General features: G+C 34.9%; 1 protein-coding gene across 1 annotated transcript in view; it reads right to left on the bottom strand.

Moving 5' to 3' along the window:
- Positions 1–12433, bottom strand: part of LOC106100392 (transmembrane and TPR repeat-containing protein CG4050) — a 28391-nt gene that overhangs the window by 867 nt on the left and 15091 nt on the right. Inside the window, exons 4-11 of the mRNA XM_013279220.1 lie at positions 5489–5588; positions 3485–3600; positions 2468–2679; positions 2080–2284; positions 1616–1879; positions 993–1478; positions 388–574; positions 4–153 (exon numbers count right to left, since the gene is read on the bottom strand). Coding sequence (XP_013134674.1) covers positions 4–153; positions 388–574; positions 993–1478; positions 1616–1879; positions 2080–2284; positions 2468–2679; positions 3485–3600; positions 5489–5588 — 1720 coding nt within the window. The remainder of the gene's footprint in view (positions 1–3; positions 154–387; positions 575–992; positions 1479–1615; positions 1880–2079; positions 2285–2467; positions 2680–3484; positions 3601–5488; positions 5589–12433) is intronic.

The raw sequence follows: 12433 nt of genomic DNA, 5'->3' as shown, positions 1-12433 counted from the left end.
GGCGGTCGGCCAGCAGCAGCGCCAGGTTGAAGAGCGCGGAGCGGAAGTCGGGCTTGAGGCGCACGGCGGCGCGGAACCAGCGCTCGGCGCACGTCGCGTCGCCCTCGTCCATACACACCATGCCCAGGTTGAAGTGCACGCGCTCGTTCGTCGCTGTAACAATTTTGAGATCCTCATATACGAAATCCTTTCTCTCATCTAAGATAAAGTTAAAGGAAGCTCTCATATCAATTATCGCTCTATTTTTCTAACGTATTCCGTTCCTGTATGTGTAGATGAGATAAATGTGATTTTTTAAGCCTATCCGCGCTATCGTTAGTAAAAGCATAGGTAGCTATTATCTAGGCCAGTTCTAGGGCGTAAGGCGCACCTACGATTGCTACATACCATCTTTATCTAGCAGTTTGAGTAGCCGCTGTCTGGCCAGATGCCGCAGGTCTGCCGCGCCCAGCTCCTGCAGCAGGATGGCGGAGTTGAGCAGCGCCTGCTCGTGCTCCGGTTCCAGCTCCAGAGCCTTGTCCAGATACGCCAGCGCCTGAGACGCCTTGCCCTGCTCCAGCAGTACCACGCCCAGCTGCACAAAGTAACGTCATAATACGTTAATACCAAAGAAAAACACGTCATTATTGACATAAGTAAAATCTATCATGTATGTAGGTGTCAAAGATTTTTTGAGACTTTGAGTGCATTCAATGATGAATATAAAACTATTTTTAATGCTTAAGTGATTTTGAGATATTATTACCTGTAAATCAAAGTTTCAAATACAATCAGCAAACATTTATCGGAAATATAATCTACACTAATTTCATAAAAAGCAAACATTTGTTTTTTTTTGTATATCAAGTACAAACTTATAAGCTACTTGTTTGATTTAAAATATTCTATTTCCACTAGAAAGCTTCATTATCAAGCTAAAGCTATAGTTATTACTAATTTTCTTCTTTAATTACGCGCGGAAGTTATTGGTAAAAGTTATTCTTAATACTTACATTGTAATAGATGTCAGGATTCCCACTGTCATATAACAATGCTCTTTCATAAACCTCTTGTGCTTCTTTCGTGCGATTCAATTTGATAAGAATATCCCCTCTATTTATGTAGGCCTGCGTGTAATCAGCTCTCATACTGATCGCTTGTCGGTACAACATATCGGCTTCTTCTAGTCTGGTCGCATTCTTAGATATCAAATTGGCTAGATTTAGGAATACGTTGAGATGGTTTGGAGCTATTCTAGCTTGGTAGGATTCTCCTGGTTTCGCTTTAGGGAGTAAGGATTTGGCTTTCACGTAGGCTTCCTCCGCCTCCTGGTATCGTCCGAGGTGATTGTATGTCCTGCCTACATTAATATGCGCCCCGACATCGTCCGGCTGCACGCTCACTGCTGTGTTGAAGAACTCCAATGCTTCTGCATATTTGCCCTCAGCTTCAAGCGCGTGGCCCACGTTATTGTATAGCTTCGCGTTGTTACGATTCACCTAAAAATCAGATATTTAAATAAGACTAACAGTTTACAAGACTATTTCAAAGATCCTTTAAGTCTAGAATCTTCTAGAAATTGGATTACTTAAAAAATCAGTTGTGGAGATGTGAAATAAAATAAACCCAAACTCACTTTAAGTCCGGACGCAAAAATTGAATATTCAGTCTTCCAGTCCCAATTCCTGACATAGGTCTTGGCGCTGAAGGCGAGTAGCAGGAAGATGAGTGCTCCTGCAGCGACGGTAGCTCTTCTGCGCGCCAGCAGCCGCCAGCCGTGCGCCACCAGCAGGCACCAGCCCATCGACGGCATGTATAGCACTCGCTCCGCCACTACGAACCCCACGGGGAAGAACAGGTTCGATGCTGGCAGGAATGGCAGCACTAGTAGTGCGAGACCCTGAAAACATACGATTCATTTGATAGTAAACAATGCTGACTGATTTATTGTTTTATTATATTTTTATCACCGTCTACTATATTTTATATCACACTAGCAAATCATCTAAAGTGTCTCATGTAACTATATTTTTTGTAACGAAAGTCACAAACACTTCTCAGCATATCGTAGATATTTTGTGTCCTATATACAATATTTACCATAGACAATGCAGAAGACCGTGTCCTGAGAGCATGTACCGCGGCTGCTATAAGGAGTGCAGCCAGCGCGACGGTGGCCATGTTGCGAGGATCTCTCCAGGACCGCAATAATGCTACTGTGCCCATGGTCCAGTCGCAACACAGGGCCTCGGGCAGCGTTAGCAGCCACGCGTTCAGTGCGGGTAAGTACGCGAACGTTAAATGTCTGAAATACACGAGCAAATGTTACCCATTTAAAAGGCTACAAAAGTACTGGCTTTACCAATTATTGTCACACCAACTAAGGTTATCTAACTAAGCTAACAACTTTGTTCAAGGAAGACAAAGCTAAATTTACTGCTTGAGGAATAATTAAAGGACTCTTCTACATATTCATTGGTATGCTTACCTAGCGGGTGGCGGCGCAGCTCCCGCCGGGTTATCAAATCTGGTGAAAACAGGCAGCTGTGCGCCCATTACGTGCAGGCGAGCTGCTAACAGGGCCAGGGTCGCACAGCATACGGTAGCAACTCTACGCGCCGCTTCACCGCATCCACAGCCCCAGCCTGCTTTACCCCAGGCTTCCAGCCACGACCGACCACTTAGCACTAAGCCGCGGCGCTGAAATATTAATAATAGATATTAGTTTTTATATCAAATGGCAAAGGAGTGTTCTGGTCTGGTGTTAAATTGTCGTTATCCATAGACATTTGGTGCATCTGAAGGAAAATCCACTTGAGTAGGCTTGAGCGCCTCAGTAAGGACATTCGAGTTGATGACAATTGAAGAAAATTATAATAAATGCATGAACAAACGAACATTCTAATCACATAAGGCGTAAATCAATTATTATTATTATTATTATACTATTTTTTGAATTTCGTAGAGTTATGTTGATTGTGATGTTTTTATTGACCTTAGTTTCATATAATGTACCGGATAGAATTATATACAACAAAGGGCACGGGACACGAGCTGCGAGCGCTAAAAAGCCTTTGTCTTTGACATCGGGACCCCTGCCACAGACTCGGACATTGACATCAAAGTGACCAGATTTCAAAGGCAATGCTGTTAACTTAATAAATATAATGTACGATCGAGGAATCTAGCGGTATTCTACCTTAAGAGCAACAGTCGCTTTAACATTTATACGTATTGGGATGACGACCAATAGGATGCTTTTAAATGAACATGTATGAAAAGGTTGGTTCGAGGTACTGGTTAATAAATTTTTATTATTCTTATGGACAATTGTGATAGGCGGAGTTTGTCTCGTTAAAATGCAATTCTGTTATTGGACTACCGTGGATTTCCTCGAATGTAAAATTGTTTTATAACGTACTGAATGTTTTTCATGTAATTTTTACAGAACGATACTGTCTAAGATTTCAATATTCCAAGGCAGTAGAAATCCATAGATACAAACCTTTTGCGCCACAAAGAGTTCGTAGACGACGCAAACAGCGGTTACTGTGATGCCTTGTTCCTTGCACAGCATGGCGACACCCACACAACCCGTGCACGCAACCAAATACCGCCAATCTGGAAAATTAAACAGTGATTTAGGTAAACATTTTGTGCCCACAGAAGACCTCAATGAAATTGACAGTCCGTAAGTTGTGTGTGTAGAAGAAACCAGTCATGTTAGAAAAGGGATTTGCTATTTATCTATCTATCTCTTTTTTTATTATTTATCTTTTTTTTATTTAGAAGTTACGTATGGAAGAAAATTAACTGCTTCAAATCACTTTTTGATATTTGCATAAGTTGTTTTAAATACAAATTAAAAGCTGGTTAAGAATGATCATAGATTAATTAAAGTCAATTGTTATTTTCTGGCTATTGATAAAACAATAGCTTACTGTTTCTATCAACGTGGGTCAAAAAACAAATTAGTTTAAGAGGGAGTTAACGGTAGTACCATTAAATGATATGGTATCTTTGCTCGTTGGTCTTATGAAATAGCTCCATAGTTGTAGCTAGAAGTGATTAACAATGTGTACCCAGTAACGTGCGAACAGTTGTTGAGACTGAAACTTCGCTTAGTTTTGCACCACAGTAAATCAGCGAAACAGATGCTAGTTGCTGTGCTATTTGTCAATTCTATTGTTTGGATATAATTGCTAATTAAACTTCACATGTAGTAATAACGATTACATGAGTCATTGTTATAATGTCTCATGAGAACTTAACAATTAAAAAAGAAGAAAAACGTAAAATTAGGTGAGTTCTCTCTCTCTTTCTAGCTCCTATACCATCGGTTACTACCGATGGTATCTTACAAGATAGGGTTAGTTAACCAATCAAAATCAAATTGTTCCATCATTTTCATTACTAAACCTTTAATATGACAGTTCTAAGTTCTGAGTATATAATTAAACAAACTCGGATCTCGCTATCTAATAATCGTCGACCTAAATATCAGTTTAAGGCAGTGTTCGTCAAACTAACGTCCCTATTTAAGTCGACCGGGCTGCTTTACAAATGACCTGAGCTAATGTATAGGGTGTTCATTGTATTTTAATCAAGCATTAATTAACCTAAACGCTAATTACTCGATAAAGGAAACTATATTCAGTCACAATTGATGCAGTAAATGTGTATTTAATTACAGACCTTTCTTGGAAGGTAAATTTTTTCTTATATTCCTTTTCTGATCCATAATTTGGATTCCTTTTCTGGTCATAAATAGAACAATATGTAGGGTTTTTATCTAAACAGACAGGCTAGCTGGATTATTTAAATATTAATAGAGTTTTTGCTTATTATCAATTATAATACTTTTAATCTTTCTCATAAATATATGTGGTGGTAAAACGTTGTGGTTTTTAATAAAAGTTCAAATTCTGTTTTATTGGATTGTATAAAAGAACTTCTTAGAAAAAGGGGAATAAATAAATGAAAATAGAATTCCAAAAACAGTGTAATACGATCCTAAAATTGCAGGAATCCCAATTATTTGCCGGTTTGAAAAGAGCCTCTCTAATTGAATCCGAACTCTCGACCGCGAATTTTTGAAGCCCATCTCGCGTTCCTTTGAAGGGAAAATACAAGTTAAAAGCGAACTGCAAACATTCGTACATGCGATTCAACGAGATTATGTGCTCGTTACTGAGATAGATGGCGCCAGTGTGCGGCAAACACAAACTCCAACTTTCGAAAGGTTTTTCGTTTGTGCTACGCTCGAAAATTTGATGGAATTCAGGTGTTTGACGTAACTTTACAACCCGTTTGCTTATTTTAATGAAATTATTAATTAATTGTTTGAATTTATATTAAAATTCGAGTCTTAAAAAGTTTATTGGTAAAAGGTTATTGAATATACACTCGCATAAAAATGTTTCAAACCGAGTGTAACTGAAAGGATTGTTACATTTATAATTTCGATAACACTAATTTAAAAAATATTTTAATATCTTCTTGACTTTACCTGTATATCGTCTTCTGCTGGCAGCTCGGGCGTAGCACAGCAACGCCCCCAGGAAGAACACGGACGACAGCATTTCTGCTCGGCCGACCACACCCGTCACCTGAGTAATAAAATTAATTTACATACTTTACTTTACAATTAAACATAAGAAATGTATTCTATTAATTGTTTTCAAGGTCAGGTAAAGGGCAACTACGTCAAAATTCGTTTGAAATTCTACAATATGTGGTTTTGAAACTTAATAGTCTCTATTTCGAGGTTTTAAAAGTGTCAAAGTCGATTCAATGCGCTTTCAACTGCAATTTTGTTACATTAGTGGTAAAAGCATTGAAAAATAACACGAAAGTTTATTTTGCTTCGATACATTCTTATTAAACTTGATCGTGATAAAACAAAGGTTTTATTCCAGTCAATAGTTAATGAAATCAATTTGTCGGTAGCATTGGTCCGCAAATCCCGTTTGTTACGGAAAATCGAGACGATAAAATAGCCAAGGAGACGGTTAAAGGTGGAATAAAGTCTGAGAAAATATTACCAACTATCGCAAGCGCAAGCAATATTCTTACATTGTTAAGTTAACATTAGTTGATTACACCATATCTTAACCTGTATTTTTCATTAAGACCAACTTTCTAAGGTATTAATTGAATTCATACATCACTAGCTGTCGCTTTCGCTGAATTAAAAAAATAGTTATAAATGTAACTCAGTGAAAATTTAGCTTACTATCGTCATCTCCCCTGCCTTATGCAACGGGTTTTCGTCTTCCAAAGCACTCTATCATCGGTCATCTCAGTCAAAATTTAGCTTACTAATGGAAACTATTTTTTTTTAAATAAGTTCAGCTATTACAGAATTTGCTCTTTTCCTTTTCTGTTTACAATTAGTGTAGGAGTATAATTCTCTAGAAAATGCAACGTAATTAAAAAAATAAAAATGTTAATACAGTTTAAAACATTAAATTGAATACCAAAATTGTCGGTGGCAGGGAAAGTGTCAAAAACATTACTTTAAGCTTTCGGAACATGGATCGTGCGGTTTGTGTTTGTGTTAAATTTCATTAAACTTTTTATATGCTACAAACGATTATAAAATTTTATATTAAAATGCTTACTTAACAATACAATGTATGTCATGGTACTTTAAAAACCTTTATAATCTAATGCCGTACAATAAGATGTTCTCATCCCGACATTTATACGGCTGTTTTCTCTCAAACATAAACGATCTATATACAACAGTCAATATTAAAATATGTTTGTCTAACGCTGAATAAGCGTTGTTAGTTTACGGTATGGTAATTTGTCGCTAGATATTAGTGGGGGATATAACACAAGGAGGGTTTAACCGGGTAAGATATTGCTAACCACGTCCGAAGCCCCTCTATAAAACAGAGAACGTATAACGTCAAATCTCCCGACTCTCGACGACTTCATTATAACCAGCTTTGCCCGGCAAAGCAAACATGTTACGCTACATGAAATATTTGTGGAAATTTTTATAAGATTTCTCATATTTATGATGTGTTTTGTTTTGCTTTAATATTATAAGCGCCTGTTATTATTTAATATCTAAATTTCCTTGCAGTGATAATTGCTAAGCGTTTTTACATAAAGAAATAGCCTATTAATTCTGTCTCACCGGACTGTGCTGTATCGTCAATGACAGACTTGTATAATGTAAGCAACAGTTTGGGTAATTACAGTCCTGTAGATTGGTAGTATCGAGCATAGTAGAGTATTAATCAATTAGCGAGCATTGAACACCCGTTGGGCTTTCAAAGGCTTACAAAATACCCACTGCAGTAGAAATTATATACATTCAATATTAAAACGTCCCAAATGATGAAATATTTATAAAATTTGTTAAATATTTCAGTATCGATACAATATTTATTAATGTTAAAGTTTTCAATCATTCATTTTTATTTTATAATTTCTCGTGTATTTGATTAGATAATTTATTTACTCTCTTACAAGTAATTTAATAACTTTCTCTATAAATTTGTACTCCTACACGTACGTAAGTTATTTTGCTGTTCTTGGAATACAAATATAACAAGCAAATTAATATAATCATTATTAATGGAAAATTTTCAAGAATTTAAAACGAAAGAAGCCTCTACAAGAATAATTTGTTCTTGATAAAAATAATATAATTTTAAACATATATTCTGTGTCGTCTTATTTATTTAGATCACAGACATCATTTTTTTCATGTTTTATCAAACTTTGTTATGCATAAAAAGGAATAGTTTAGCAACAAAAGCATATCGTAGGTCCGATGGAAACTGTCAAAACTCTGATTGAGCAAAACTCGTGTCGCGCGGTCTGTTTCAAGCTCCAAATTAAAAGCGCCAACTGCGAACAAATCCTGTCAGTTGACAGTTCTCATAACCTCTTGTTTAATCAACCCTATATTTTTATAACAGCAGTGAACAAGCATAAATACTAGTAGAGTCGTGCGCACACCTGAAAGGAAACTATCGCACAACTGTTTCGTCTCGCTTCGATTTATAATTGTGCAATAATTGTTGAATTGGTTGCGAAACAATCGACAATCGCACATCAGGTGTGTAATAGTCTAGTCAAAGGTGTGCTCCTACTCAAAAGTTGTGTCAATTGGAAATCTATTAAATCTTTCTTTCTTACCATTTAGTTATTTCGCCGTGTGATCGTTTTTTTTTTGTGACTGCATGGCCACTTGCATTGAAGAGGCATATACAGTTTCACCGGCCGAGCGCAGATGGCGCTTAGCCTAAACCTACGTGTGACCTTTAATTTTTAAATGCAACGGCTCCTTTTTAACTTTTTTACATATATTTTGTAGTCCTGACATTTTAATACATCATTGACAATTTCTTGAGTCTCTAAGTAATAATTTCAGTATCTTTAATGGTTTCTTGTCTTTTACCCTTCTTCTAATTAATTCGTTTCCTTTCAATTTTCCATTTCCAGCTGCTATCCCGATATAAAGTTCTAGGAATATAAAACCTTTGAAGTCGCTAGTATCAAATCTAAGCACATTTCTTATTAATTAATTTCGCGAAATTATTTACTTAAGTTTCAATTGACCTCCTTTACCAGGAATCCGAAAATTTCATCTTTCGTATTCACAATTACAAAAACTTGTTTGAATAAGTCCTATTCAGTTACAAAATAGAGAATCTTCGACGTGAAGTTTAACGCTATTTTGAGTAATTCGATATCATACTAATATTATAAATGCGAAAGTTTAGATGAATGGATGGATGCTTGTTAGAGTTTTTAGCCTAAATAGCTCAACGGATTTCTATGAAATTTGGTATAGATGTAGAAGATATTCTGGAAGAATACACAGGGTACCTAATTTTGCTTTTTTTTAATTCCACGCTGACGGATTTGCCGATGTAAGCTAGATTATTAATAAATTTAAAAGTTACGGTTAATTTAAATATAAAAAAATAAAATAAATAGATAATGAAATTGTATGTTAGTATTTATAGAAGTAAGCATTTAAAGTTTCGAAACTCACTGACATAAAACATAAATGTAAAACTCTAGTAAGTATTTGAGGAATTTTTAATTAAGTAACATTAATTAACGTCATTAAAACATTCGCAATTAACTGACAGAAACATAAATAAGAACATCCTAGTTTATCTTTGAATCCTTTGCGAGATGCTTTTTGTTGAAATGTAACAAGTCATGTTTTGCAAAGAGAAATTTTCAAGTAACCTACACTTTATTAACTGACTTTGCCATTTAAAAATATACTACTTTGTGAAATAAAAAACGAATAATATACAATAAACTAGCTGTTGCACCTGACTTCGTCCGCGTGGAAATTAAAACATAGTATATAGCCTTTGTTACTCACTAATATCGTAGATTTTTAATGGAGCAAGAATTTCTGAAAGCCAAGTAGATTAATTTTTAATTTATTTCAATACATACAAAAATACAAATCTTTCCTCTTTATAATATTAGTATAGATAGATAAGTAAAATATGCATGTGTACCTTGTACTAAGTTACAAATAAAGCCGCAGTAACTGTAAAAGAAAGCTAGAGGTAGTAACTTTAACTTAGAAGACACTAAGCAGACGTCTGGCGGCCGTTTACTTAAACGAACGTACTTAGGTCTGTACTTTACTATGTCAGCAGAACTTAATACTGAGAGAAAGTATGATAGTGGAAAATATTTTTCCGTGTTACTCAGCATTAAGTTAAGTATTACTTAAGTACTTAAGTTGTTATACATAACGAAACTTTTGCTACTTAGAAGCATGTATAAAAAAATTAAATACTATTAACTTAGTAATAAACAAAGTTACGAGTTTACCATAAATATCATAGTGACAATCGTTTTTTTTCTCTTTATTTTTTCTTAGGACATGTCAGTCCCATAATACCTTATACAAAATAGCTAAGCCATATAAATATAAACATACAAATAAAGAAAATGAAAAACCATAAAGAGCAGATATTTACAAATTATTTTACTTATAGGCTTTTAACACCGTGCTGCGGACTTCGTCCGTTAGGTCCGTGAGTCCAATGTTGCCATTTGGGAAAAAATTCCCCGGGGATAGAGCAAAAGCTCATGCAGAGGGTACCGGTGCGTTGCACTGGAGGTCCCAAGACCCTCAAATCGCACGTGAGGGCGGCCAGCGAGGGGGTTTTTAGATTTTCCCCGATACCAAAAAAGGTCCGTCATGTCTCGTCCAAAGCCTGTTTATCCTGAAGTTCACAACTAACGGATTTAAATCCAGCGTTAAAAATTTATTAAGTGGAAATTAAAATAAAAAAACAAAAAAGTAAAATCTATTATTTAAACATTGAACCAGATGAAAAAGATGAATCCAATCGGAAAGAACAGATATTACAAAACTGACAGCGAATAATGAACTGTAACTAAAACTCTAATTACAAATGGAAGCAACGTAAATGGATGTAGCGAGAATACGCGAGCAATGAATAGTCCAAATATAAAGCGAAATATTTACAATAGCCTTGTATTGGAATTTAAAGTACGATTGTATACGACTAAATTTCCTATATATGTTTTAATAAAAGTAATTTGTACCTTAACAAAGTTAATTTCAACAAAATAAATATTCAAATTGTGTTCGTTTAAAAGTTTCCTAAAATAACGCTATTAAAATTAGAGGAGAGTAACCCCGTGAACGTAATTATAATTAATAAAACTTTGTCATTACGGTTATTAGGCTATTATGAGAGAATTAATTATGAAATATAATTAATTGTTCACATGCAAAGATAAGAGTAAGGCTCGGTAGTAATTAAGAAGCGACATTCGCGTAGCTTCGCTATGAACTAATTTAACTCCAGTGCAAAAACTTCTCGAGTCTCGTCTCTCGTCGCACTTCATTAACTTATGAATGCTCCAAATAGGTTTTCCTCTCCGCTCTGAGTAATTAATAAAAACGAACAAAAATATCTTACTCCATTTTTACTAGAATTCTTTGATAAATATTATGATTGGCGTTAGATAAAATAGCCTGAGCTTTGTGTATTTTAAATCTTTTGGAAAGTCCCAGCGTTTTTAGTTTTTTTTACGTCAAAAGACGATTGAAGCAAGTCACATCAAGTCGTTAATTAAACGTTGAGATCCTCAATTTATATTCACTATAAGAAACCAAACGAAACAAAATTATTAAAATTTTAAACAACTTTAGTCAGCGGGTAATATTTTGACAATTATTTTTGGGGAAAAATGATTTTTAATTAAGCATAATTTAAAATTTTACAAGACACTTTAGTAAAACAATTTCATAACCACTCGAAATAACATTTTTTCTATTAAAGTGGCGTCCACTGAAGCCCTTATCTGCATCTGGAATGGCTTCCAGCGTCCAGACCGCACAATCTGTCTCCGATCGTTGCTATGGCAACGTGTTCTTTGTCTCAGTTATCTAGTTACGTTTGTCCGGAGCAGCGTCAAATGAAATGGTTGTGAAACTCTAAACAGTCGGTTGATCTCAGTAGTTATATAACTATTATAGTTTTGCGCATGATATGATGTGATTGGTTTCACGTGTGATATTTACAGATACTTGCATATATTGTACACTGTGTACATTCCTTATTCAAAAGTATTCATGGATAACTCTTATATAATATAACAAAGCGTAAACACACATTACTTTTTAAGAATTCTTACTTTAATAAAAAATCCCAAACCATTTAGACTATATATTTTCACGCTATTTAACTTAAGGGCTAAATGAATTGGAAAAATCCATCATGTGAGAAAGGGACCATAAACTACAAGCTACTAACATCAAGAAAGCAAGTTTGCCATGGTTGTCATTGTCATTTGTGCATTTAAATCTTGACTTTTCTGATTGAGAATTCGACAAATGTAAACAATAAAATAAAGTTTTTATATTTTCACGCGGATGAAGCCACACGCGAACAGCTAGTGTTTTTATACTAGTTAAAAAGTATCTCTCTAAGACGTGTATGCATAGAAAGTTATAAAAAGAATTTTCAGTCATTACGTGAATCTCCGAGTTTCAAGGTTTTTATAATGTTAATAGAAAATATTATTTAAAATAAGCAAGTTAAAGTCTATTATAAAGAAGCTTGCATTCTGTGCTTTTAAGTTCACAGTGGAGGAGCGTCTTGCTGGATTATAAAGAGCTTATGAAAGTTTTATGAAAAGTTCGCTGTGCTCTGAGCCTTGCATTTTGATGCCAGTATCTTTGTATGAATTTTACAGTATTTTGAATTAATTTCTAATTAACTGTTTGTATTTGTACATATTAAAGTCAAAATATACATTTTTTGATGTACAAAAAAATAATTACGGACTCACAGTGCATTACCACTTCTGAACCCATATAAAAACACTAGCTGTTCCTGTGTGACTTCATTCGCATGAAATTATACAAAATTTCATTTTATTGTTAACATTTGTCATATTATCAATTTAAAATGTC

The sequence above is a fragment of the Papilio polytes genome, unplaced genomic scaffold (assembly GCF_000836215.1).
Source record: "Papilio polytes unplaced genomic scaffold, Ppol_1.0 DF824047.1, whole genome shotgun sequence".
Taxonomy (NCBI): domain Eukaryota; kingdom Metazoa; phylum Arthropoda; class Insecta; order Lepidoptera; family Papilionidae; genus Papilio; species Papilio polytes.
Note: the sequence above shows the minus strand (reverse complement) of the source record. Positions and strands in the feature narration are given on the sequence as shown.